A 27,985-nucleotide genomic window follows, 5' to 3' on the forward strand; every position below is an offset into this window, starting at 1 on the left:
AAATCAGATGATTAGGATTTTAACTCTTCCATTTTAAAAGTGTATTTTCAGAAGTTCGTAGCTTGATTAAATTCTTGACAACACTCTTACAATTTAATTGATTCTATTATGGATGAAACAGGAACTGAGATTTTTTTCCCCAACAGATCAATAAGTACATTAATAGGATTTTATAGATTTTTTTTTTTCCTTCCAGAGCTGAGAACCGAACTCGGGGCCTTGAGCTCGGCAGGCAGGCACTGTTCTGCTGAGCTAAATCCCTAGCCCCCATTAATAAGATTTTAAAATATAGAATCCCACTCTGCTAATCAATATTGTGCCTAGTTTTCTTTTAAATTTTTATTTAAAAATTTTTTTCATTTTTTTTAAATGTTATTAAAAATTTCAAAGTGGCCTCAATAGCCATTCTTTCTATGGCTGGTCTCCCAAACAGTTCCATCCAGAATAAGAACCATGGGACAAACCCAAGAGGTCAAATGAGAAAAACATCCCAAGTGTAACAAGAGATCAGCAAACAGCAGCAGCAGCAGCTCTGGGTTTTCAGAGGCCAAGAAAGGTACCAGTTCTGGTACAGTCCTACAAACGTTTATTACTTTTTTGGTGCCAGTCCTGGGGCTTGAACCCAAGTCTGAGCGCGGTGCCAGAGCTGGCGCTCTACCACCAGAGCCACATCTTCACTTCCGGCATTGTGGTGGTTAACTGGAATTAAGAGTCTCGTCAGGCTCTTTCCTGCCCAGGCTGGCCTGATCCTCAGATCTCAGCCTCCGAAGTAGCTAGGATTTCAGGCATGAGCCACCAGACCCGGCTTCAAGGTAACGGTAGACTGCGAGAAGGAGGGGGCCCCACACTGCCTTCCACCACCTCGATCCCGCGCGCCTGACTCACCGGAAGTGCGGCGGGAGGAAACGCCACGTCGAAAGCATAGGCTGACGTGAGCGCGCCGACGTCACGCGTCGTCCTTCCGGCGGTGGGCGGTGCTGGGATCCGGAGAGGAGGCGGAGCGGAGGCGGGGCTTGGGGCTGGTGGAGGCTCTGATGGGTAGGTGGGTTCAGACCGAGGGGACTACGGGTCGGCGTTGGGCTCAAAGGGTTCGGAACAAAGGACCATCCGGTAGGGGCTCGGCGCGGTGCTTTCCTTCCCCTCGCTAGCGGAGCGGACGGCCGCGGCTCCTCAGCCGCTTTGCGTCCCCGCGTGGCGGTGCCCGGCGGCCTCTCCTTGGCGTTCCCGCCGGCCGGCGCCGCGGTGGGGGGCCCGGCGCCGCGGCACCTGCTGCCGAGGGATCCCCGCGGCCTGCCCCGGCGCTCAGGATGGGGCTCATCCTCGCCAAACTGTGGAGCCTCTTCTGTAACCAAGGTGAGGAGGAGGGAGGCCGCGGCCTGGGCGCCGAGCCCGGGGTGCGCGCAGCCTCGCGCTCGGGGGGGGGGGGGGACTTGAACCCCCGACCCCGGGGGGAGTGCCTTCGCGGGCCGGGGGCCGGGCGCAGAAGTCGATGTTTCAGACCTGAGGGAAAGCGGATGGGAGAGACGTTGATGTTCGGGGAGAGAAGGGCAAGGGACCGAGAGGAAGGCTTTGGGTGCCTGGGAACCCCACCTGGAGGTCGGCCTTTGGGGCGGCGGAGGAGAGCGGGCGTGACCCCGGCCCCGGACTGGAGGCAGTCGGAGGACCGTCTCCCTCGGTTAGACATCCCGCGCCCGAGTTGAGTCCCTGGAAAAGTGTCTGCCCGGAAATCCAAAACTTTCACCACTTCCCTTTTTCTCTTTTTCACTCCTCATTTCTTCATTATTTCACTTTTTTTTTCCTTTTCCTTCAAACAAATGTGGCTTCGTTTTCCCCTCCGCTGTCCGAGCCAGCGCGCCGTTCCCTGATCCTGGACTTCGCCTTCTCTTTAGGACCGGGAGACGAGTTCTTTTCCGATACTTGGGTTTCTGGAACTCCTCATCCTCACTCCCCCCCACCCCTTTTCCCCCTCAGGCTCAGGAGAGAAGAAAAAAAAAAGAAAAGCCTTCGATGATGTGTAAGGTGTTACGTGTCGGTAATTAGTCTAGAAACAGGTCGTGAGATGTGTAGAAGTTGCAAGTCCAAAGGGCCAGGAAGCTGTAAAACCTGTTCTGAGTTAGAACAGGTGATGTTTTGGGAAAAAGAGTCAAGATCCGACCTTCCCCTCACCTCCCAAAAAAAGAGAGAAAGGAACAAAAGCCGTTATGATCTTAGGGATTCTCTGGGAGGGATGGTTTTTCTAGTCATTACCATCATGCCGACTAGTTTTATTTTAGCCGGTATAAATATAGAACTACTTTTTCTCTGATGGTGGTGCCCGTTAACCATTCATATGCATATCTTTTTGTTGAATTTGAAAAGTGGAGCAATTGTAAATGGTTATAGTTCTCTCATTCTGTAGATTGACAAGAATATGAAAATAGCCTTTCTCAGACTTATAGATCCATAGGTGCATACACCCCCATGGACGAGTGTGTATGTGTATGCACTTATCACAGATAAAGGTCACTTGAGCGATTTCAAAGTAGCGACAGTTTGAGATCTTAGCTACAATAGTACCTTACTTTTTTTCAGCAGTTTGTTTTCAAATCCTTACTGTGCGATTCACCATATAAAGGAGTTTTACATAAGTACAAAGATTGATAGTATCACTTGTTTATATTATCATTTGTGTTTAAGAAATTAAAATTACCAAAGTGTTTGGTTTTCCCTATATACTTCACCAGGTTCCTTTCTCTCCCTTTTTTAATGTTTTTAGTTATTGTTTGTCTCTCATTTGAGGCTTCCGTAATCAGACCGGAAGGCAATAAAAAATTTAAAGGGTGATAGGGAGCTGATACAAGACATTCAGAGGCAGCCTTCTATAATCACAAAAATTGTTCTGGCTTCCGAAATTTACAGTTTTTTTTTTTTTTTTGGCCAGTCCTGGGCCTTGGACTCAGGGCCTGAGCACTGTCCCTGGCTTCTTCCCGCTCAAGGCTAGCACTCCGCCACTTGAGCCACAGCGCGGCTTCTGGCCGTTTTCTGTATATGTGGTGCTGGGGAATCGAACCTAGGGCCTCGTGTATCCGAGGCAGGCACTCTTGCCACTAGGCTATATCCCCAGCCCCCGAAATTTACAGTTTTAATTAGAATTGCTCTTTAAGTTTTCTGTGAAATTGTCAATTCGTGGTTTTGTTCTCATTCTTGCAGCATTTATGCATAGTCCATAAGCCAGTGTTCTGAATTAAAGCCTAAGATGTATAAAGATTCATAGCAGATAATAACCTTAATTGCTCTCAAAGCTTGCAGAGAGTTAGTAGAACAAACAGACATAGAAAGATGCAATGTGGTGATCTGTTTAGCAGGTACTTGTAAAAATGAAGGAACTGGTTAATCTTTCTCCAGTGGATCCTGGAAGACTGCAGAGTTGGTATGCTGAGAGGTTCCTGACATGATAGCTGGGGGCATGTGATTCAAAGCAGAAGGACTAGTGTGCGAAGAGAGAGGAATGAAATCGTTGGGACACATTTTCAGGAAGCTGAAAATAGGGTTTTTTTGGCAGTATAACATCTTGTTGTGAAGCGAAATGAAATGAATTTGGAGAGGTATATAGGAAGCCAAACCTCTGAGGGCTTGTACAAAAAGCAAGTAATAATATTGAAGAATTGGTCATTGGATGGATTTTAAAAGTGGGACAATAATGGGATCAGATTCATATCTTAGTCTGTATTGTTTTATGTACCAACAAAGTTAATTACTAGTTTAACTTTTCCTGGTTGCGTAATTACACTTTACACATCCAATTGAAAGAGAGCTGGTTTTGATTGTATGTTGGAATCAATGTCCACAGCTCCACTTAAGAGCTGTTAGATATCTTAGAATGGAGTAGATGGTCTGGGCATGGATGAAAGGTGATTCTATTGTGCAACTGGTGTTAAAGATCTACTAACCTTACCGTATTTCCTTTCAATATTTGTACTTTTGTACATGTGTGCTCATGTGTGTGTGTTGTGGGTAGCATTTTAGAGCACCAAGCTTTTCTGGGATAAGTATATTTAAACACATACTCTGTAAGTAAAGCAATTTAAACAAGAGTTAGTCCCTGTGATTTTGTGTAGTTCCATTTCAAGCCAGAAGGCTGCTTACATTGACATAATTATTATCTTGACCACTTATTTTTTATAATATCCAGCTTATCTTACATTTTTAAATGATATTCAACTTATTTTCATTTCTAAGTGCTCATATCTCCTTGTCTTTTCACGTTTGTCCTTTTAGCTAATTCTCTTATATATAGACGTTGGCTACTGTTGCACACAACTTAACACTATCTTTCTGTTCCCCGTCTTCTGGAATATTCTTTACCCATACATTTGTTAAGTTCACTCCACTAATTCAGGCTTTTTTTTGCCAGTCCTGGGGCTTGAACTCAGGGCTTGAACACTGTCCTTGAGCTTCTTTTTGTTCAAGGCTAGCACTCTACCACTTGAGCCACAGTGCTACTTCCAGCCTTTTCTGTTTATGTGGTACTGAGGAATCGAACCCCAGGGCTTCAGGCATGCTAGGCAAGCACTCTACCACTAAGTCACATTCCCAGCCCTCATTCAGGCTTTTTATTGGCTTAATATTGACTACTTTAGAAAAGCACTCTTCTTCCCTCCTTAGGACTCATTCTCCAAGTCATTGCTAATTTTCTGGGTAATGTTTATCCATAACTTGTCATTGTAATATACATTTCTTGTTATCTTTTTCTTTCATTAGACATAACTTCATGAGGCATAAGCTTTGTTTTATTCATGATTGTATTACAGTGCCTGACATATGTACTCATTTTGAGTGCTCTTATAAGTATTTTTGCTTGTTTTATTTACACATAACATTTTATATCAAAGTAACCCGTGCATACTGTTTCTTTTCTTTCTCCCTCTCTTCCCCTTCCTCTTCTTCTTACCCTTCTCCTACTTCTTTTGCTGCTAGTTCTGGGGCTTAAACTCAGGGCCTGAGTGCTGTTCCTGAGCTCTTCTGCTGGAGGGTAACGCTCTATCACTTCCACTCTGGCTTTTGATTAGTTCACCGAAGCAAGTCTCAAGGACTTTTTTTTAACACGGGCTGCCTTCCAGTCACAATTCCTTAGAGTTCAGAGTCTTGAGTAGGATTACAGTCATGAGCCACCTGTGCTCACTACCACTGTTTCTAAAATAAAAAGTAGTCTTTAGAGCCTTATACTCTTTATATTTGCTGGTGCCATATATATCTGAACACTGTACATCGATGGGATTTTAAGCATTATCACTTGTCCTCTTGTAAAAGAGAAAATCCAGTTCCCTTTATCATCCCAGTATGAGTTTCTGGTTTGGCCTGCCCTCTGTGTTTTCATTGTTGGATTGTTTTAGTTTTCTTTGTACATTTGGCTGAGATATGTCACAATATCAAGAATACTTGGTGTAACTAACTCACCTGGCATCTAGCAGGTAGGGTGTCTCCCTCCCACATTTTGGTCCTCCATCCTGTTCCAAACCAGATGTTTCCTTCTGCTTGCTGGCAGGGCCTGTTTTTGCTATCATTCTAGGTATTTTCCTTCTTGCTTTAACTTTGATGAAGCATGTTCTTTAGTTTATCTTGATTGGCAAATTCCAAATACTGAAGACTTATTGGTATGACTTAATGATAGAGACTTAATTGGTAAGACTTAATGGTATATCCACCATTTTGACTTGTAATTGGGCAGGCAATAAAATTAGGACTTGCGAATCATTTCTTCCAGTGTTGAAGACATTTTGACTTTCAACTTCCAATTGTTGTTGAGAGGGCCCATGTCAATCTTTATTTTCCCCCTTCTTTTTGCTAGTTCTTAGAACTTTCTGTCTCCCTGTTTTTTTCCCAGCTACTTTATTATTTACTTGGTTCCAATAGTAGGGCTACAACCTCAGAGCCTGTTTACTCTAGATTGGCGCCGTACCACTTGAGCCATAGCTCCACTTTTGGCCTGTTGGTATTAATGGGAAGTAAGAGTCTCAGAGACATTTCCTGCCTGGGCTATCCGCACATACCAGCTTCTTGACTGCCTAGGATTATAGACTTGAGTCACCAGGTGCCCTGATCTCTCTGATATTTTTTAATTTCAAATGGATGTAGCTTGTTACATGTCCTTTTCACTCATTTTCATGTGATCTCTAGACCTTTTCAATGTGAAGATGTAGGTCTTTTGATCCTAGGACAATTAAAAATCATCTTAGGATTTCTTCCTTTCCTGGAAATCCTATTGGTCAGATGTAGAAAAATTGGCTATCAGGAGCTTATGCTTCCTAGGCAGGCAGGCACTCTACCACTTGAGCCACACCCTCTGCCCTTTTTGCTTCTCATATATTTTTCAGGTAGGATCTTGAACTTTTTGATGGTGTTAGGCTTGAGCCAAGATCCTCCTACCTGTGCCTCCTGTGTAACTGGGATCACTGGCACTCACCACTATACTTAGCTTATTGAGATGAGATCTCAAAAACTTGGGCATTTAAAAATATGTAGTTTGGATATAATTTCTTTTCATGATTGGAAATACACTAAAATTTTCATTTTATTTCACATGCATTGAGACTTCCTTTCCAGTCCATTTTGGTCAACATAACAATTGCACTTAAAAGAACATGTATTTTGCATTTGTGTGTATTGTTTTACAAATGTTCATTAGGATAAGATAGTTGTCAGTCTTGTTCATTCCTTTAATGTATGTTTTTGTAGTAATTTAAATAAACATTATGATCTCCATTTCCATCTTTTCTCTGTTTTTTCCACTTAATGTTTTAATGTATAACTCTTCTAAAGAGCATAGTGCTGAATCTTCAGTTTCTGAGCTCATTGTGAAATTTTCTTAATCAGAATCCTTAGGACAACTTTAATTGGAATTTTTAGATCCATTTTAAGTGGAATCTTCAATGGAATTTATTGATCCAGCTTGATTTATTATATGGTTTCTGGTTATATATTAAAGTCTGCTATTTTGCTGCCTATTTCTTCTTGTTCTATACCCCTTTGTTTACGGTTATCCTGTCCCTCTTCTGTTTCTTTGTTTGTTTTTTTATTATAATTCCATTTATTGACTTTTCATCTGTTTTGTGCATATGTGTGTCAGTACTGGGCCTTAACACTTTTCCTGAGCTTTTTTGCTCAAGACTGGGCCCAGCTCCACTTATGTATTTTCAGTGGTTGATTGGCAAGTCTCACAGACTTTCCTTCCAGGTCTGACTTCAAACCGTGATCCTCAGCTCTCAGCCTCCCGCGAGTAGCTAGGATTGCTTGCTTGCATGGCAGCCACCACTGGTGCCTACCTTTTGTATTTTTCTTATAAGCCTTTTAGAGATTGCAGCATATATTCATAACCTTCTTATACTCCAGGAAGACTTCAGTGCTTTTGAAAGGTACCATGCTGGAGCTGCAGTGCTGCATTCTTCCCTTTAAGCCGTTTGTGCTGTATTGTCCTGTTTCATAAGTCCAGCAAAACAAAACGTCATTTTGTTGTTGGTGTTGCTAGTCATGGGCTTGAATTCAGGGCCTGGGCACTGTCCCTGAGCTTCTTTTTGTTCAAGGATAAAGCTCTACCACTTGAGCTACAGCACCACTTCCAGCTTTTTCTGTCTATGTGGTACTGAGGAATCAAATGCAGGGTTTCATGTATGCTAGGCAAGCACTCCAAGCACTCTGCCACATTGCCAGCCCCCAAAATGTCATTTAAAAAAACCCAACAGCCATAAGTACTTTAAAGTTTTTAAGAGAAGGGCAAAATGTACTCTCTCTCTCTCTCTCTCTCTATTTATTTTTTTTTTTTGAGGGCAGGGTTGTGGGGCTTGAACTCAGGGCCAGGGCTCTCCCTGAGCATTTTTGTACTCAAAGCTAATGCTCTACCTCTTTGAGTCAAAGCTCCACTTCCAGCTTTCTGGTGGTGAATTGGATGGACTTTGCTCCCTGGAATTGGCTTTGAACCATGATCCTCAGAGATCAGCCTCCTGAGTAGTAAGGATTACAGGCATGAGCCACCAGGGCCTGGTATCTTATGTACCCACATTACTATATTTGCTCTTTTAACTTTCCAGCTAACAAGAAGATCTCTAGCATTTTTAATGCAGGTATGTTGGTGATTAATCTTGTTGAATATAGGTTGATATAGTTCCATCTGTGAATTAAAGATGTCACTTTTCTGGCCTCCATTTTTTTTCCTTATATAACCTTAGGTATCATTCTAACCTTTACTGACCTTAATATAACCTGGAAATTTTCTCTAGCTGATTGAAGGATTTTCCCTTTATCTTAATTTTTAACAAATTAGTTGTGCTGCATTTTTAATGAATTGTCTTTGCTTTTCCTATTTGAAACTTACTAACCTCTTTGAAATTGAACATTTTTCATCTCATTGTACTTACTCAGTTTACTTGTTTAACTTGTACGTCTTAAATCATACTGTCCCCAAATAAATCCACTTGAGTAAGTTATATGGTCAATTTAGTTAGGACCAGCATTTAAAAAAGGAATGAACCTTTGAAAATAAAAATTATCAAAATAAGGCAGGGGCTGGTGGCTCTAATCCTGGCTATTAGAGAGGCTGAGATCTGAGGATTGCAGTTTGAAGCTAGACCAGGCAGGAAAGTATGTGAGACTTAATCTCCAATTAGCTACTTAAAAACCAGAATTAGAGCTGTGGCTCAAAGTGGTAGAGTAGCAGCCTTGAGGAGAAAGGAGCTCAGGGACAGTTCTGGGCTCTGAGGTCAAGCCCTATGCCCCCCGCCCCCCCCCCCCAAAAAAAATCAAAATATATCTCAGTTACTAAAGTGTTTTGTGAAATGTTCCCTTGCTGGGTCTGTCCTGAGTCATGATGTCAAATAGTTGGGGCAACAGTGGCTCATACCAGTAAAGTTTTAAAACAATAGATTAGACTGCCTGTTCCCTTTATCAATGGCCTTCCTGATCATAACTTTCCTTTTGGCAGCATTTGAGTTTTCTAGATCAATTTTAGTATGTTTTTGTTGAACTCTTAGAATTCTTTCTGTTTTGTGAGTTGGGGAAGTACACCCTTGTTATCTCTTAAAGGGCTTCTCTTCATCTTGACCTGTGATCTTAGAGTGTGTTACCTAAGCTTGGCCCACTCACACTTTTTGATCTTCCTGTTTTATCTATTTCATCCTTCTTTTTACCAGAGGTGGTTTCTCTTAGCTGTGTAACACTCAGACTTACAATGTTGTTACATATGTGGGGTAGCACCACACTGGGAGAATATTATAGTCAAGTGCAGAAAAGAAATTATTAAGTCTTTTTTCTTATATTTGAGAAAAAGTTAAAATATGAAATCACTTTGTTTTTCCCCAATAGGATCTAAACTTCTTGCTAACAAACTATTTTAAGTATCAGTATAGACTGTATTCACACATTTTAGAAATTTAAATATGTTTGAGGAATTAAAAGGCAAAACATCTTTAAACATTGTATTTTATCTCATTTAAGACTCAGGTTTCTCATCAGTAAAATGAAGAACACCACTTTCTTATAGAATAATAGAAGATGACCTTATATAATATGGATAAAATAGAATGACCTGCTAGAATATCTGACATTTCCTTTCCTTATCTAAGATGGATTCTAGATCTTGCTTATTATCCTTAAGTCTATTGCTATGTGTACCTCAATATCAAACATTTTATACTAACGATGCTGTTTGGTTTGTACTTGTTTACATATACTACTTTAATATTCTTGAGGGTAAAGTCCTTTCCATATTTAATCTGAGTCACAAATATCACTGACTCACATATTTAATGGACTCAATAAATGTTGAATTGCTGAATCACCAGACTAACATTGCTGCTCTGAAAAATTTACAGATCCAGAAATTAGTTCCTGTATGAGGAGAGATTGAAGAACTAAGGAGAGATGCTTGTACAGTATAGCAGAAAGAGCAGGGAAATAAATTCTAGCTTCCTTTTTGTCATTACCCACCTGGAACTTCCTAGGAACTTGTGATTTTTTTTGTTTGTTTTTTTGCAGCCAGTGGCCTAGGTCAGTAGTTTTGTTCTTTTCCGGAGTTCTCCATTTGGACATGAAGATGGAATCTGAAGTTCTTAAGTTTTCCAATCACTCCTGGTGATAACAACTTGTAATTTGGTATAGGGTTAGTTTTAGGGACATTTTTTTTTTTGTTCTGGGAGCCCGATTTCTTATATGGTCATCCTTGCTTTCTGGGCCTTTACCTCTTATATTTTGACATCATATCTTCTGACATTTTACTGCCAACCTCTTTGCAATAATTCAGATTTATAACACTGTCATTATGTAATATTTTCTAATGCTTTCCCCTTGGTGTTGATCTTTGGTGTAATTTGGTGTTCTATACTAAGACTGCATATTCTTTTGTTCAGTTTAGTAAAAATGAAAACAAACATGGTAGGAGGTGTTATTTTCCTTTCATTTCCCCCCATTTTTTTTTTTTGGAGTTTCATGATTTTGTTTTTCTTTTTTGCCACCATCTCTCCCCTCTATGTTATTTATTTATTTTCAATACCAAGTTTTGTACCCAGGGCTTGTAGTTGCTTAGCTTGCTTGGATTTTGCTGGTTCTTTTGGAGATAGCATCTCAGTGTCTTTTCTGTTCAGGTTGGCCTCAAACTGAAATTTTGTAGATCTCAGCCCCCTGCGTAGGATTTCAGACATGAGTGCCTGGTACCCAACAATAAAATCTGTTGGTCGCACTGGGGTTAAAACTCGGGACCTTGAGCTTGCTAGGTAGGCAATATGCCATTTAAACTACACCTCTAGCCCCTTTGTCAGCCATTTTTTACAGCAAGGACTCTTGCTAAATTGTTTTGAATGTTAATCTTGGATATTCTCTGCCTTCCTGTGGTACTTGCAAAGTAAAAGTGAACAGTTGTTTAAAAAAAATCGAAACAAACAAACAAAAAACCCAACCACCATAGCCAATACTGTGGAGAAACTTCTTTTTTTTTTTTTTCCAGGCAAGAGTGGGAGACTTTATCTGAAAAACAAACTCAAAACAGCAAAAAGATTTGTGGGGCATAGCTTAAGTGACAGAGCATTTGCCAACAAGCACAAGTCCCTGGTTTCAATCCCAACAGAAAAAAAAATTACAAAATTAACATTAGTATAGTATTAGTAACGAAAGTATAGAAATTACTTATGTTTCATTTATTTTTCTAATACTATCATTTTTTTCTTTTATGATCTAATTCAGAGTCTCAATTTGCCCTTAGCCACATCTCTTGGGCACGTTCAATCTGGAATAGTTCTTAAGGTTTTTTGTTTTTGTCAGTCCTGGGCCTGTGCACTGTCCGAGTTTTAGTGCTCAAGGCTATCATAACTCTACCACTCTGTGCCACAGCGACATTTCCGGTTTTCTGGTGGTTAATTGGAGATAAGAATCTCATGGACTCCTGACCAGGCTGCGTTTGAATTTGGATCCCCAGATCTCAGCTTCCTGAGTAACTAGAGTTATAGTTGTGAGCCAACAGTGCCCGGCTTTGGGGTTTTGTTTTCTTATGTGATTTTGATTCTTCTGTGGAATCCCAAGCAATTGTTTACAGGATTTAGGTTTGTCTCAAGTTTCATTTTGATTTTATTCAATTTAAAGTAATTTTGGTAAGAATGCCACAGAAGGGATGTGTCTTCCTTCTGTGTGTAAATTCAGGAGGCACACGATATCGTTTTTTCCCAATACTAATTTTGTTTGCTTTGCTTACTTGTTTAGGGTGATGCCCACCAGGTTTCTCCACTTATTTACAGTCTTTCAATGCTAATGATGTTTTGGCCAACAATGGACCAAAAATATGACATTAGTCCCTTAAGATTATATCACCTAGTGCCATCGCATCTATCCTAGTTTGTGTAAGTACACTCATGATATCTGCCCAACCATATCACTGCTTAACAATTCCCTCTTCCCTTGTGGAGAAACCAGTAAAATAAATAAAAAGTCAGATTGATCCTTTTGTTCATTTATTATAGCTATAAGCATGCATTGATTGAACTTCGGAGGGAAGGGTTCTCTCTTAGCCATGGTGTCCAAGAAGATATTTCTGTGTCCTGTATAACTGTCTCATTTTTTAAAATTTTGGTTCACTACAACTTCAGTAGTCACAGCACTGTCTTAGTGTAAAATTATTTGCTTATCCACAAAAGATTTTAAGCTACACATATCCCATACCCATCAAAACATTGCTGCCTTAAGCACAAATACTTTGTTTTCTGAAAGGCCAGGTTGATTCTGTTAATGTTTATAAAAAAGTTAAATTTTCCCTCACTATTTTTTCAAAATGTACTCAAAACTCACAGTTTTGGACTGTCTGAGTTAATCATTTGCCCTGCTAATAACATTATTTGAGATTGACAGTGTTTCAACTGTCAATTAAATACCTAATTTTCGCAGAGCATACTGAAGAGTTAAAAGTAAAGGATGTGTCGTTTACATGCATGCTGTGAGAATCAGTTGAAGTATTCTCATCACTTTGTATAGTCCAGAATTACTGGAACGGAAATCTCTACAACCTCCTCTAATTGAAAACCATCGTAAATGTCTACATGTTCATCTGATTGACAGTACATACAGGTTAAGTGTGGGGACAGATTTCCCTTCTCACCTTTTGTTGATATCAATTTGAACCCAAGTTACATATTATGGAAGATGTTTCTTATCTCCTGTGTCACAGTAACAATTTTTCTGGATGATTCACGTTGTACAAATCATAAGTATTTTTCTACATCTGTTTTAGTTAGCTATAGCATCCATTAGAGAAATCATTTAAACCAAAGCAACTGTACAGAAACTCTCTGGCACTTAATGGTTTAGTTGATTTACTTGTGCTTCATATCACAGCATGAGATTTATGTATAGCCTGTTGATTATACCCAACCAAATAGACAGCAGTACAAGACCAGTTTGCTGTCACAGTTTTCAAGCCTGAGGCCCTTCTTAAATATCAGGTAATATCAAAAGTATCAGATATCACTATGTGATAGTAGTTGTGTCAGCTCTTTATTGATTGGAGATTGTTGAATTACTGGATACAATAATAGACTTTGAGTAACTTTGTACTTCATGTATCTATGCATCTTTTTTCTTTTTTTCTCTCTCTGTCTCTCTGTCTCTCTCTCTCTCTCTTTTTTAAATATGCCTGTCCTGGGGCTTGAACTCAGGGGCCTGGGTGCTGTCCTGAGTTTCTTTTACCCAAAGCTAGTGCTTTACCATTGGGCCACAGCACCACTTCCAGAGTAGTTTATTGGAGATAAAAGTCTCACAGATTTTTTGGCCAGGCTAGCTTCAAACTGAGATCCACAGATCTCAGCCTTGTAAGTAGTTAGCATTGCAGGTATGAGCCCAGAAAATCTTCAGTGCTCCTTAAAAGCAATACAGTAATTCATTTTTTTTCTTAAAGACAGTACACACACACAAATACACACACAAACACACACACACTCACACTCACACACTCATTTTTCTCACTGTTCTTTGAATGGGTTCAATCTTTACTAACTAGTATATGCAAGCTGAAATCCTTGGGGATTATTGATGTACTCAAATAGTTGCTAAATGCAACAGGACAATGTAAGAAATGGTTACACTTAGATAAAAGTACAAATAGCTTTAGAAATTATTGTGAAGTTGATGTATAGATGTTAGGTACAGTTACATAAGTCAGGCAATGTGTACATTTCTTTTTGAGTAGTGTCATCTCTTCTCATTTTCCCCCACTCGCCCCCCCCCCCAAGTTGTATGGTTCATTTTCAGTACAGTATTTAGTGATATTAAAAAAAAAAAAAAAACCACTCTTGGGGCTGGGAATATGGCCTAGTGGCAAGATCGCTTGCCTCCTACACATGAAGCTCTTGGTTCGATTCCCCAACACCACATATATGGAAAACGGCCAGAAGGGGTGCTGTGGCTCAGGTGGCAGAGTGCTAGCCTTGAGCGGGAAGAAGCCAGGGACAGTGCTCAGGCCCTGAGTCCAAGGCCCAGGACTGGCCAAAAAAAGAAAAACACTCTTGTTAGCATTTCTTGGTTATCATTTCTTGGGATTCGTCTCAATAAACATCAGTTTATATGATCAAACACACATAGCCATTTAGCCTTGGTGGTCAGCTCCTAAGAATAGCCTCCCTTGGCCTCACTGTGAACTTGATCCTGTATAACTTACCATGTCCAGGTCTAATTTTTTTTGTATTTTACCACCCAGTGTGTTTACTTGTAGGTTTAGAGACACATCCTAGTTACAACAAATGAGGGAAACCATGCAGCCTATGTTTCTTTAGGTCAGGCTTTGATTAATATAATTTTTTGCAAGTCTATGAATAGTGTAATATCATTCTTTCCAATGGAAGTATAGCATTCCATTGTGTATATGTACTCCATTTTCTAGGTTGATTCCATATCTTGGCTATGGTAAACAGTGCTGCAGTGAACACAATTGTAATAGTAGTTTTTGTGTTTTCTTGTTTGTGGTTTACTGGATAAATGCCCCAGATTGGGAATGCTGGGCCATATGGTTCATAGGAAAGCTCTATGTTTAGTCTTTGGCAGAACTTCTCTATCCATACGGCTTTCCAGAGTGGCAGAACAATTTCACGCTCCCACCAAAAGTGTAGTAGTGTTCCCTTTTTGCTACATCCCTGCTAGCATTCTTTTTTTTTTTTTTTTTTTTTTTTTTGCTAGTCCTGGGGCTTGAACTCAGGGCCTGGGCACTGTCCCTGGCTTCTTTTTGCTCAAGGCTAGCACTCTACCTCTTGAGTTACAGTGCCACTTCTGGCTTTTTCTGTTTATGTGGTGCTGAGAAATTGAACTCAGGGCTTCATGCTAGGTGAGCGCTTTACCACTAAGCCACATTCCCAGCCCCTCTGCTAGCATTCTTGATAATGGCCATTCCAACTGGGGTGAGGTATAATTATAATCTCAGTGTTATTTTGATTTGTATTTCTTTTGTGACCAGAGATGTTGAACATTTCTTCTTGGCCATCCTTCTTTGAGAAGTCTCTCCTTAAGTCTTTAACTCATTTATTAATTTGGTTGTTTCTTTGAGGGTTTATTTGGGGGTGACGGAGGTTAATTTTTTGAGCTCTAAATATATTTTAGATTTAGATTTGATGCCTTTGTCTGATGCATAGTAAATATCTCCCATTCTGTAAGCTTTCTACTTAGCTTGCTCGCTATGATGTCATTTGCCATGCAGAAACTCCTCCAACTTTTTTTTAAGCTGGCTTCTCATGTATGACCTTTGAACTAGCTTTTTTCTTGTATATAGGTGATATTAATGGTAATTTCCAAGGTAATTGAATTCTTGTTCATTATTTTAAAAAAGATGAAGTTGATCCTTTTCTGTTGATGTTTTATGTGTTTTCAGGTTATTGATAATTTATTAGAAGATAGACCTGTGTTTGTCTTAAAGGTTAATAGTACATGAAACAGTAGAATTGGTGTGGTCTGTTTAAATTGCAAGATTTCCCTACCAACCCTAAGAGAAAAGTAATCTGAAACACTAAGTTAATCAACCATTTACAAATTTATGCAGCTTTGATTAAATCCTTATGTTTTTCACTTGCAGAATATATCCCGATATCATTCATGTTGTTGACTAACCTTTCAAAATGTTGCTTTATTTTGAGTTCGGCCATCAGGCATTTTATTACCATAATGTAAAATGTGAAGCATGATTGTTTGAAAATGTTACTCAACAATAAGCCATCTGGAGCTCTCTCCATTTTTTTTCCTCACCAGGTGTATGTATACCCAGATTTTTCTTCCTTTAAACTAGTAGCTTTTTTCTCATAGCTACTATTACACTGTGGTGCCCAGATGGTAGGCAGGCAGTATTTATAAGTGTATCAATGAAACCCTGGTGCCAGGAATTTGGTTTGTTCCTCCCCTAATAAAAAATACTCTTGTTCTTACGCTATAGGAAAGAACAAACAGGGCAGCACTTCACTACAAGTTTGGCTCAATTAGAACTAGGGATAGGAGCCAAGAGTTAAAATGGAAAATTATAGTACACTGTAATCAAACAAGTTTTGTTTTCCAAACTGTGGCTTCTGCTATAGTGACAACAGCCTTTCTAGGAGACTTATGTCTATTACAGGCAGTGTAGATCATTAGAACATGCTAAGAAATGTACAAATTGATTGTCTTCATATAGACTGTGTTGTGGTTCCAAAGGGTTCCTTGTTTGTATTTTCATATATGAGAATAATCTACTTCTACCGTACTTATTCCTTTTTTAGTGTTTATTTTTTATTTTTATTTTTTGCCAGTCCTGGGCCTTGGACTCAGGGCCTGAGCACTGTCCCTGGCTTCTTCTTGCTCAAGGCTAGCACTCTGCCACTTGAGCCACAGCGCCACTTCTGGCCATTTTCTGTATATGTGGTGCTGGGGAATCGAAACCAGGGCCTCATGTATACAAGGCAAGCACTCTTGCCACTAGGCCATATCCCCAGCCCCTTTTAGTGTGTATTAATTGTACGAAGGGTCTCACTATGCTATTTGAGATGTGCATATATTATATTGTAATCAGGATGATCTATTGCTTTCTCTTTATCCCCCATCAACTCCACATCACCAGTAGCTTTGTGAGCATTCTTCCTGGGAAAAACACAGTTGTATATACACTGAACTAGGAAAGATTATGTCTGGGGCATTTTCTCTTCATCATTCCCAGGAGAGTGCAGAATATATACTGCATAGGATAACTAGGGCTTAATAACTGTGAGACAAATGACTGTTGCATGGCACTGGAAGGAGGAAAGGACTAGAGAAGCTTTTCTTGTACAAATAGCAGAAACATTATCTGCTCACACCTATGGAATCCAGCTTGAGAAAACATGAAAGACTTAAGTATTTACTTCTATTTCTATAAGTGGAAGGAAGGAGAAGCTGATTCAAAGTTATGTGCGGCTTAGTAATGGGAGCTGTTGCAGATTTTAGCTTTTAATGGAATTCCTCAGTGAGAGGAATACATGTCCTGGTACAGTTAGGTGGGAAAACTTGCATATGTTAAAAACAACTTGATAAATAGCTAACTTAGCAGAGACTTGAAGCAGGTGTGTGAAGTAGATAAGTATTTAAATCTAAATTTATAAAGTTACAGTGTCTTATCTAAATTAATATTTGAGGTTTTCCCAAACTCACTGTAAGCTCTGTATGACATCTCCCACGTTTTTCTAGTAGACTGTTTCACTTAAGGCAACTCCTTAACAATCACAGTTTCCTTCTTTAACAGTTCACACTGTTTACTCATAGTTGCTCAGTAAATTATGCTCATTAGCAAGCTAACTAATAATTTTTGTTGAAAGCATGTAATTGTAGCTTGCTTGCAATAGTGTAATATGTTTATGGTTTGTTTTCTTTTTGTAGAACACAAAGTAATTATAGTGGGACTGGATAATGCAGGGAAAACCACCATTCTTTATCAATTGTAAGTATAGATGTCTAAGCGTCTTTGTTTTCTTAGTTATTGAAATTTTGTTTTGAGAATTAATAAAGATTCCCTTCTCACTTTTGTAACATAATGGAAGAACTTTAGCATTCAGTTTTCATATTTTGTCAAGCATAAAATTTATAAAAATAGCAAGTAGAAGAGACTGCTTTATGCTTCCAAAAGAAACACTCATTGTTTTGTGACTTTGAAAGAATGAATTAATATTAAGCTAAAATAAATAAAGCCCACATATTATACTGGGGAGGTGAGATGATAAAGTGGATTAGTTCTCACACTATGACTCATGTAAACAAATAGATTACTACATTTTCCTAAGAACTTTTGAGTTGTCTAACATAGCCAGGCTTGTCTAAAGTGATGACAGTTCAGAAATACCATGTTAGTTAACTTGCAGAGAGACTTGAAACTCTTGGAAAAACACATTAATACTTCTCCTTAATGAAATTTTAGCAGCCCATCAGTCCACTTATTGAAGGACTTTATGTTATTCTCTAAGCACCAATAACATAAGTAGCTCTGTATCCCAAGCATGTTAACAAATGGTTATAAAGTACTCTGTGCTATTCTAAGCTCTTACCTCTTCTCACCTTGTCATGCACTGAAAGTCCATCAGTCTAGGGACTTTGTTGTAGCTCAGGATAGTATTTGTCTAGCATAGTACAAGGTCCTGGGTTCAATCCCTAGCACTACAAAAGAATACAAAAGTGCACCATCTGTAACTTACCAGATATAATCAATTAACCAATGCATACCATCTTTTTCTTTTTTTTTAATTAAATTTTATTGACAAGGTGATGTACAGAGGGGGTACAGTTACATAATAAGGTAGTGAGTACATTTCTTGTCTAATTTGTTACACCCTCCCTCATTTTTCTTTCCCTTCCCTAGTTCAGACATACAATATCCAGTGTACCAAAATCATATACATCTTTTTCTTAACTTTCTTTTTTACTTAACTGAAAAGCTACTACTTATGGCTTGTTGTTTAAGTGTTAAATAACTAGTTTCCTTTAAAGGATTTTTATTCACTGGCAATTATGTGTTTTAATAGGAATTAGCACTTAAACATCAAACCTAAAACTTCAGAATTTCGCACAAACTTCAAAATATACATAGCACCTAACAAAGTTGTAAGCCTCTTCCAACATAGTATTTAAAATATTATAAACATGTGTATGGATTGAATGAAGGAATAGATGTCACTTAATGATTAATAGGATTATAGTATTATCAGTATTCATTAAATAGATTTACAATTTATTTTATATATTTTGTTTTGTTCTTGGTGTGGTGCTACCCCAGAGATGATTTTTTTTTTTCTCAAGGCTAGCATAGTACCATTTGAGCCATGGTTCCACTTACAGCTTTTTAACTAGTTAATTAGAGATTAGAGTCTCACAGGTGTTCTTGTCCAGCCTGGCTTTGAACCTTGATCCTCAGATCAGAGATCAGAGTGGCTAGGATTACAGGCAGAAGACACCACTTCTGAGCTTGGACTATAATTTAATAAACCTGAGCTAGCTTTTATGGCTAGGAAAAGTCTCAGCTTTCCCACATAGATACTATAAAAAATGTTCCATAGCCTAACTCAGTGGTGGCTACTTTGCAAATGGTGATGTTACAGTCATATAGAAATTGGTTTTTCATAATGGTGCATTGGTTCTCATGTAAGTGATAATAGGATTTGGTAGTATTGGAATTTTTTCCCACAAAAACAGAAAAACAATAACACTGCTCAGAACTGGGCACTGGTGGCTAATGCCTGCAATCCCACCTACTCAGAAGGTTGAGATCTAAGGATCATGGTTCAAAGCCAGCCTGGGCAGAAAAATCCTTGAGACTCTTTATTTCCATGAAGCACCAAAAAAGCTGGAAGTGGAGCTGTGGCTCAAAATGGTAGAGACTACCCTTGACCAATAAAGCAGAGGGATACCACCCAGGCCCTGAGTGCAAGCCCCAGGACCAACACACTTACCACACATACACGCACACTCACACGTACACACACACACACAACTTTCAAGAATTATTCTTTTTCTCAATCTTTATTTGCACAGAACGATTCCTAAATTTCTGGTGCAAATAAGGAAGGTTGATTTATTTTAAAATATAGTGATAAAACATGCTTTAGGTTTTCAGGATTTACAAAAGAATATTTAATGGTGTCTTTCTTTCCACAGCTTGATGAATGAAGTGGTTCATACTTCTCCAACCATAGGAAGCAATGTGGAAGAAATCGTTGTAAAGAATACTCATTTTCTTATGTGGGATATTGGTGGTCAGGAATCACTACGATCATCTTGGAATACTTATTACTCAAACACAGAGGTATGCCAAAATTACTTTTGTAGAGAATTTTAAAAGACCAAACAAAACCACACAAAATAGCTAGGATGTAAGTAAGGTACATTGACAGTTGCCTTCTATTTAATAAGATCCAAATAAAAAAAGGCAAAAGTTTTTAGGAGCTTTATTGACACAGTGTGAAGTGTTAGTCCAAGCTTCTATTCACATACACATAGTACTGTCCATCTCCAACTCTTAGAGAAATTGTGTCACTTTTTCCAAGATCTCACTACTTTACAGGTGGGCCTGAAGTATAATTTAATGTAATATTTTTAAAAATATAAAATGAAATTTTGAGGTATATTTTAATAACTAAAAATAATGTTCCCAGGTTCTGGTGACTCACAACTGTAATCACTAGCTACTCAGGAGGCTGAGATCTGAGGATTATATTTCTTCTAAGCCAGCCTGGGCAGGAAAGTCCATGAATTTCTTACCTCCAATTAACTATCCAAAAACCAGAAATGGAGCTGTGGCTCCATTACCATGTGGTAAAGTGCTAACCTTGAACCAAAAAATCTAGGGACAGTACCCAAGCCCCAGGACCAGAACACACATGCACAAAGGATTTATAGGCCACCCTAGAGCTCTGTCATTTATTTTGTTATTCTATTAGTTCTGAATCAACCTAAGGAAAAAAATTTCAATTATATTTCTAGTTCTGCTTCTATTTCTACTAGAGGCACTTGTTTAGAAGATATTAAAAATTTTAAGTTAGCTTCAAGTAGTTGTACAAAGGGATTTCCATTCTACATGTCAGTTTATGAGTACAATGCTTCTTTTTTTTTTTTTTTTGGCCAGTCCTGGGCCTTGGACTCAGGGCCTGAGCACTGTCCCTGGCTTCTTCCCGCTCAAGGCTAGCACTCTGCCACTTGAGCGACAGCGCCGCTTCTGGCCGTTTTCTGTATATGTGGTGCTGGGGAATCGAACCCAGGGCCTCGTGTATCCGAGGCAGGCACGCTTGCCACTAGGCCATATCCCCAGCCCGAGTACAATGCTTCTTGATCAGTGTCACCTCTTCCATCATTTTCCCCCATCTCTCCCAACACTGCCAAACCTCAAGTTATTATGTTCCATGTTCACATATGTACATTGAATCTCATGACTGTTTTCACTCACCATTCCTCCCTTCATTTATCTCCCTCCCCTTGATGCAGGCATATTTCTTAAGATCATGTTATAATACTGTTGAGAGTTTTATCTTGACAATACTAGAATACAATTAACATCTCTTACTTTCCATGGCATAGAGGTACACTTAAATCAATTGTGTTATTTGCAAATACAACCGTTTAAAGACTGGAGGTGGAAGACTGTAATACAAACCATTTTGGTGCAAAATGTATTTTCTAGATTTGTACAGTAATAACATATTTATATATGTATTCATTCTAAGGAACTAAGTACTGAACCAAATGGTATATCACAGATATTCAACACTTACGGTAGAATCTAATTATTTTATTTGGGTACTAAGGATAGGGAGTGGCTGAAGAAGTTGGTAAGCAGATACTATAGTTATAGGTTACCTTAATGTAAGTTTGTGCAATACAAACTTTACATGCGTAAAAAACTTTACATGCATAAAGATAGTGTATGTCATAGTGATGCACGAGTGCATTTCAGCATAGGACTGGCATAAATAGCACAGATCCTGCTTTCGAAACTCATCTTAACTCCACGTGTGAGAAAAGCAGTTATCTTTGATAAAGGGGCCAAAGGTAATTCTAGCTATTCCATGTGTACATAACATAATGTACAACAGGGTAGTTGTTTGAATTGCTGAAACTGGAAAATACTCTGAAACTCTGTCCTGGGTCCACAAACAGATACATTCTTACTAATGCTATTTGCATTAAAAGTTCTCCTAGTACTCCAAAGAATGTATTCATTATTATAACACACTGGTGTGTCAGGTAGACTTTGCAATATTAGGTCCCACATACAGATCTTATCTATGTTGTATTTCACTAATTACTGTTCGTCCTTGTCATCTTTAATTTGTATGATTCATAACTTTGTGGCAACCTCTAAGAGCTAACACAAAGCTGCCTCCCAATGTTTGGTTCATACTTCTTTCACTGTGTTTCTTTCTGTTTTCCTTTATCCCTTCCTCAGTGCTTCTTGGTTGATATTCAGATTAGTCTAGTTGTCTCCTTAATTCAATCCTTCATTTATATCCTGTCTTCATTTATATCACTCCTCTATGTTGCTTTAGCTTTGTTTGTTCATTTGTTTGTTTGCTTGCTGTGTAGGCCAGACAGAACTCAAACTAATCATCCTTCTATTTCTACATTCTTTCATCTTTTTCTTCTTTTTTTTTAACTGTTTCTTCTGCATTGAGATGTCTTTCTCACTATCTCCTTACTAAAGTAGCTTTCATTTTATTTTATTTATTTTGCTATGTTTGCCGTGTACACCTGCACCAATAGGTTTTCCAGTGCTAGTTCTCTTCCTTTATTCTAATTTCACCTGCATCTTGCTTTAGTATACTCATTCCAATGTTATAATTCAGCACACTATAGCACATCTTTTTCTTGACCTTTTATTGTTGATACTCACTTTGTAAAGAAAATGCTTTCTTTTAAAGTTTTCTTTTTCTTTCACACTAGTTTTTCTTTCTAATATGTGGGAGACTCTTAGATATACTGATTGCTTAGTAAATGACAGAGAATGTTTAGTAAAAGAGAACTATTTAAATTAGTTTCATCTTAAAAATGATGAAAAGGGTATTACTTATTGATGTTTATATTTTATTATATTTATTATTTATATTTATTTGTAATACTTTTTTTTACTCCTTTTATTTCTCACATTTAAGAATAAATCTTGGGGCTGGGAATATGGCCTAGTGGCAAGAGTGCCTGCCTCGTATACATGAGGCCCTGGGTTTGATTCCTCAGCATCACATATACAGAAAATGGCCAGAAGTGGCGCTGTGGCTTAAGTGGCAGAGTGCTAGCCTTGAGCAAAAACGAAGCCAGGGACAGTGCTCAGGCCCTGAGTTCACAGCCTAGAACTGGCCAAAAAAAATTAAAAAAGAATAAATCTTATATTGCATAGTATTACCTATTCAAGCAACAACTTTAAAATTAGCTTGGTTACAGTTTTATTGCGGTATAAACTCATTTTGTGTATTAATATTTGTATTTTCCTGCTTGTTTGTTTCAACCCTGTGTGATGAAGAAGCCTACATGTCTTAGAGTAATGATGATACCATGTGAAGAAACTGTTTATCTCATTTCAGTAATTTTACAGAAAACTTTGAACATACCAGTCAATTTTCTCTTTGTTTTTGAATTGTCTTCTAGTTCATCATTCTTGTTGTTGATAGCATTGACAGGGAACGACTAGCTATTACAAAAGAAGAATTATACAGAATGTTGGCTCATGAGGTAAATTTCAAAGCAAATCTTTAAGACAATAATGGGGTAAAGCTTTCTGTCTGTTGGTTTTGCTTTTTTACCTTATAAAGGGGAGAAAATGTTGGTTATTTCATTATTAGTAAAGCTTTATTAAAATTGAAAGTCATGAATATATCTGGAAACCATACTAACTGCAAATTTTTTTCAAGGTTAAACCCACTATTTTTGCCTTGAAAAGCTTGATAGGGTAAAGTCATAAGAAAGTAAAACTTAAATGTCTCTCTCAAGTGTTCATAATAACTGAAAATTCTTTACTAGTACTTTTAGATCACTTAGTTCTCAATATTTACAAAAACACACTCCTGTACCTAGTAATGTACAAAATCCTTTCTAATCAGATCACTTTCTTTCTGTCTCAGAGGTATCTAGTATCTTAAATATCAAATATCTAGTGTCCTTTTATTCCTATGCACATTTTAAAATTTCATTACATTTTCATACATTAAATTGTACAAATGTGAAGTGTGTATTTCATATTCTCAAAACTTGGTATGATATTTTCTGCTTATGTTATTTTATGTAAGTTGTACTTTTATTCACAAAATTGATATTTAGCTAGGTTAATACATGCAGTTTATTTCTCTTAACAGTGATAAAGAATCTCACTGTATAAATATAACACAATCTGTTCTTTTGAAACAATAATGTAATTTCAGATTGATATTTAAAATTTAGGTTTGTTTTCTTTTTGTTTTGACACCTTTGGCCCCAAATTAGAAAATTTTTAATCATCTCATTACTACCTTAATGTCTCATATAAAATGAGTCAGTTAATTTTCTTGAAATTAGTTTTATTTCAATAAAATTCTAAAATAGGAACATTACATACTAACTGTGCACCTAAGTTCTTACCCTCCTGCTTCCATATTCAAGTTTGTCATATAATAGTTCACCTCTTAGGAATATTTTGTATTGATTGCAGGATTTAAGGAAGGCTGCAGTCCTTATATTTGCAAATAAACAGGATATGAAAGGGTGTATGACAGCAGCGGAAATCTCTAAATACCTCACCCTTAGTTCAATTAAGGATCACCCATGGCACATTCAGTCCTGCTGTGCTTTGACAGGAGAAGGGTAAGTGGTCAGCAGTTGGAAGGAGGCATGCCCTCTTTGAAATTTCTCTCAAGTTATTTTTGCTAAATTGTTTTCTTGGGCCTTTTTCCATGTCAGTTCTCAACCTTAGAACATTTAATAATTTCCCAACTTCTTAATGTTCAAAAAAAGCAATAACAGAGTTTTTGCAGTCTAGTTTTTCTGTGTGTGTGTGTGTATGTGTGTGCATATTTGTGTACATGCATACACCTGTCTGTACTGGTATTAGGGCTTGAATACAGGGCCTGGGCATTGTCCCTCAGCATTTATCAGTCAAGGATAAACATCTCAAGGTCTTTTATGCCTAGGCTGAACCATGATCCTCCCATCTCAACCTCTTAAGTAGTTAGAATTACATGCGTGAGACACTGGTACCCTGCACCTTCCAAAATTGTTCTCTTACTTACTAAGGTGAGAGAAAACAGTAGTGTTATCTGAATTAAGAAAGAAACTTTAAAGAAATTACATATTTTCTGTAAGGACTTAAGTAGCGCTCAGCTTTCCATAGAATATATCTCCTTTATTATCAGGCATCCTTTACGGGCCTACTTCTAGACAAGAAGTGTTTGAGACAAATAATATCATAGTATGTTCTTCTTTTATGATTGTATTTATTTAGCCAAGGAGAAGACAGTGCGTTCTATATGCATTAATAATTTATATCTAGGAACTTATTCACTTATTCTTGTGTCTGCCTCAAATTCTTTTCCTATTCACATAGCTAACTCATACTTTCTTTAAAAAAAATTTTTTTTTTTTAAATTGGGGCTGAGAATGGGGCCTAGTGGTGAAGTGCTTGCCTAGCATATATGAAGCCCTTGGTTCAGTTCCTCAGCACCACATATATAGAAAAAGCCAGAAGTGGCAAAGTGCTAGCCTTGAGCAGAAAGAAGCCAGGGACAGTGCTGAGGACCTGAGTTCAAGCCCCAGGACTGGCGCGCACACACACACACACACACACACACACACACACACACAAATATATATATATAGTGATATATAGAGATATATAGAGCGGTTACAGTTACATGAGTTAAGTAAATAATACATTTTTTTGACAATACTTTTAAGAGTGGCCTGGCAATATTCCTGTTTTTTTTTTTAAAGCATTTTAAGAGGGTAAGAAGTTCTGCTACTGTTCTATAATGATTTCAGTTTCAATTAGTTTGTGTGTGTGTATGCACATGAACACACACTCACATGCATGTGTGCACACACATGCTAGTACTAGGGCCTTGAACTCAGGGCATTGTACTGTTACTTGACTTTTTCACTCAAGGCTGGTACCCACCCTACCATTTGACTCACTTTGGGCTTTTTGCTGGATAAATAAAAGAGTCCTGTGGACTTTACTGCCTGGGCTGGCGTGAACCATGATCCTCATATCTTTGCCTCCTGAGTAGCTAGGATTAAAGGTATTAGCCACCAGCACCTGGTAGTTTCAGTTAATTTTAAAGAAGTAGACATTTGCAGTCTCAATGACAAAACTGTCAAAGCTCTAGACTCAAGAAATTTGCCACAGTCCTCAGATGATTAAGATCATTTTGTTGAAGTACCACTTCCATTAAAAATTCTACTCACGGGGCTGGGGATATAGCCTAGTGGCAAGAGTGCCTGCCTCGGATACACGAGGCCCTAGGTTCGATTCCCCAGCACCACATATACAGAAAACGGCCAGAAGCGGCGCTGTGGCTCAAGTGGCAGAGTGCTAGCCTTGAGCGGGAAGAAGCCAGGGACAGTGCTCAGGCCCTGAGTCCAAGGCCCAGGACTGGCCAAAAAAAAAAACAAAAAAAAAATTCTACTCATTATATAGTGTTTCTTGACTTTTGTCACTAAATTATCCAAATAATGATTGTAATATTAAACTTTAGGTAAGATTTGCAAAGTATATTTTCAGTTGTAAAGTAGAAAGTCTTTTTTTTTTTTTTTAATACTTCTGTCTTTTGTTTAGGTTATGCCAAGGTCTGGAGTGGATGACATCCCGGATTGGAGTGAGATAACTTTTTGTCTTAAAAAAAGACTGCTCTATTTATTCTGTGACATGAACATTTTTCCTAGTACTTTTGGCTGCTGAGGCAGCAGCATGTTTAATTTATAACAACACAAACCTCTATAAGCAACACTTGAATCAAGTGCAGCTGAACTGGAACATAAAAGCTGTTTTCTTAACTTTTTTTTTAATGCACTAATCTTCATTTGGATGAAAATAATGTGTAACTGTTTTCAGCAACAGGATTCTGCTTATTCTAATTATTCAGTGATTTCCTTGTTAAAAAAAAAGTTTGTCATTTGTTTAGTAACTATTGTTACATATAATCTTTATGCCCAGTTTCTTTGGATTTTTGGCCACCACTCCCTCCTTCCCAGATAGTTACTGATTTGACAGCAGTAGTGGAATCATCAAATGCTACTTGTAAGTTTCTCCATCACTGAACTTTGTAAGTCATTTTAATCTTTTGGGCAGATTTTATCATAACTAAAAATGCCTTCTTAGAAGATGCACATAAGGAAGATTAAACATCATGAATATTTGCCTTTACATTTCCCTCACACTATGACTTGTCATGGAGTAATTTTGAGTTTGCTGTTTGCATAGAAATTATGTAGGCTGCATATTTATGTAAAGGAATTAAGTTTGCTCCCTTTTTTTTATCTACAACATTACAGAAATTAAGGTAAAATATGCATTTGAAAGCCCAGCTTCAGTAGTAAATATTTACTGGATGCATCAAGTATTTTAAGAGTGTCAGATTACTTAACATATATGTAATTTTACTGGAGCATACCAGCACTAAAATTTGAGTGTGACACTTAGAACATACGTTTCACTATCAATTCACAAACAACTTTTGTCATCAGCAAGAATTTTGTTTCATTTGCCAGAGGTGTTCCATCTGCTAAGAGCAATAATAGCTAAAGCATTTCTTTTTATTAAAATGGCATTTCTACCATTACTTAAGAAACCACAGTCTTACATTACATTTGCTTGAGAATCTTATGTAATAGGCTTGAAACACTTGATGTCTTTGCCATTATGCTTCTTGCTCTAAAATGTTATAGGAAACTGCTAAATTTAACTTTAGGCTTTTCAAGTCTACAGTGACACTCAGTTTTGTTTTTTTTTTTCAAATTACAAGTTAAAAATTAAATAAGGGAAGAACAGTAATAATTGATCAGAGGTTTTAAGGCTGTTGGCTAATACATAAAATAAACACTACATACCTTCAGTGGGAATACAAGTATTCTAATTTCAATCCTATTTATTTCAAAGGTGTGACTTTACTATAATGAAAGGGGTAAAATTCATAGAGAATAAGATTTCATTTTTTTCAGTATTTTTTTCATTTGGATCGATAATAAGATTCAGTATTTTATGACAATATCAAAATTCCTACTCAGAAATGGTAATTTAATTGTAATATTTTGTATCATAAGTTGATTTAAATTTTGCTGTTTTCAGGTATACTGAAAACAGTTAACTATATTTAATTGAATTAATGTAGTTGAACTTGGTTATATTTTTCTGATTTTTACTTAGTGATAGCACCCTTGACCTGAGAAGAGTTTTCTGAACAAATTGCTGTTTAACTTTGTTTTGAATCTTTTTCTATGTACCAAGTAGTGGATGAGTTTTATTTTGTATTTAATATAACCATAATCAAGAGTGGGATAG

At 37.8% G+C, this 27,985-nt stretch overlaps 1 protein-coding gene across 2 annotated transcripts; it reads left to right on the forward strand.

The window, feature by feature from the left end:
* The first annotated feature begins 774 nt into the window (after nucleotides 1-774).
* Nucleotides 775-27,985, forward strand: Arl5b (ADP ribosylation factor like GTPase 5B). 2 transcript variants are annotated; one of them, XM_048367484.1, is made up of 6 exons: nucleotides 775-812; nucleotides 17,365-17,425; nucleotides 19,630-19,777; nucleotides 23,107-23,190; nucleotides 24,143-24,294; nucleotides 26,264-27,985. In XM_048367484.1, exons 1-6 carry the CDS (start codon nucleotides 788-790, stop codon nucleotides 26,310-26,312), a joined length of 519 nt encoding a protein of 172 aa, XP_048223441.1. In that variant the 5' UTR covers nucleotides 775-787; the 3' UTR covers nucleotides 26,313-27,985. The 2 variants fall into 2 exon arrangements, with proteins under 2 accessions (XP_048223441.1, XP_048223440.1); XM_048367483.1 differs by lacking the exon at nucleotides 775-812 and adding an exon at nucleotides 985-1,353.

This window comes from Perognathus longimembris, chromosome 18 (genome assembly GCF_023159225.1).
Source record: "Perognathus longimembris pacificus isolate PPM17 chromosome 18, ASM2315922v1, whole genome shotgun sequence".
Classification (NCBI taxonomy): domain Eukaryota; kingdom Metazoa; phylum Chordata; class Mammalia; order Rodentia; family Heteromyidae; genus Perognathus; species Perognathus longimembris.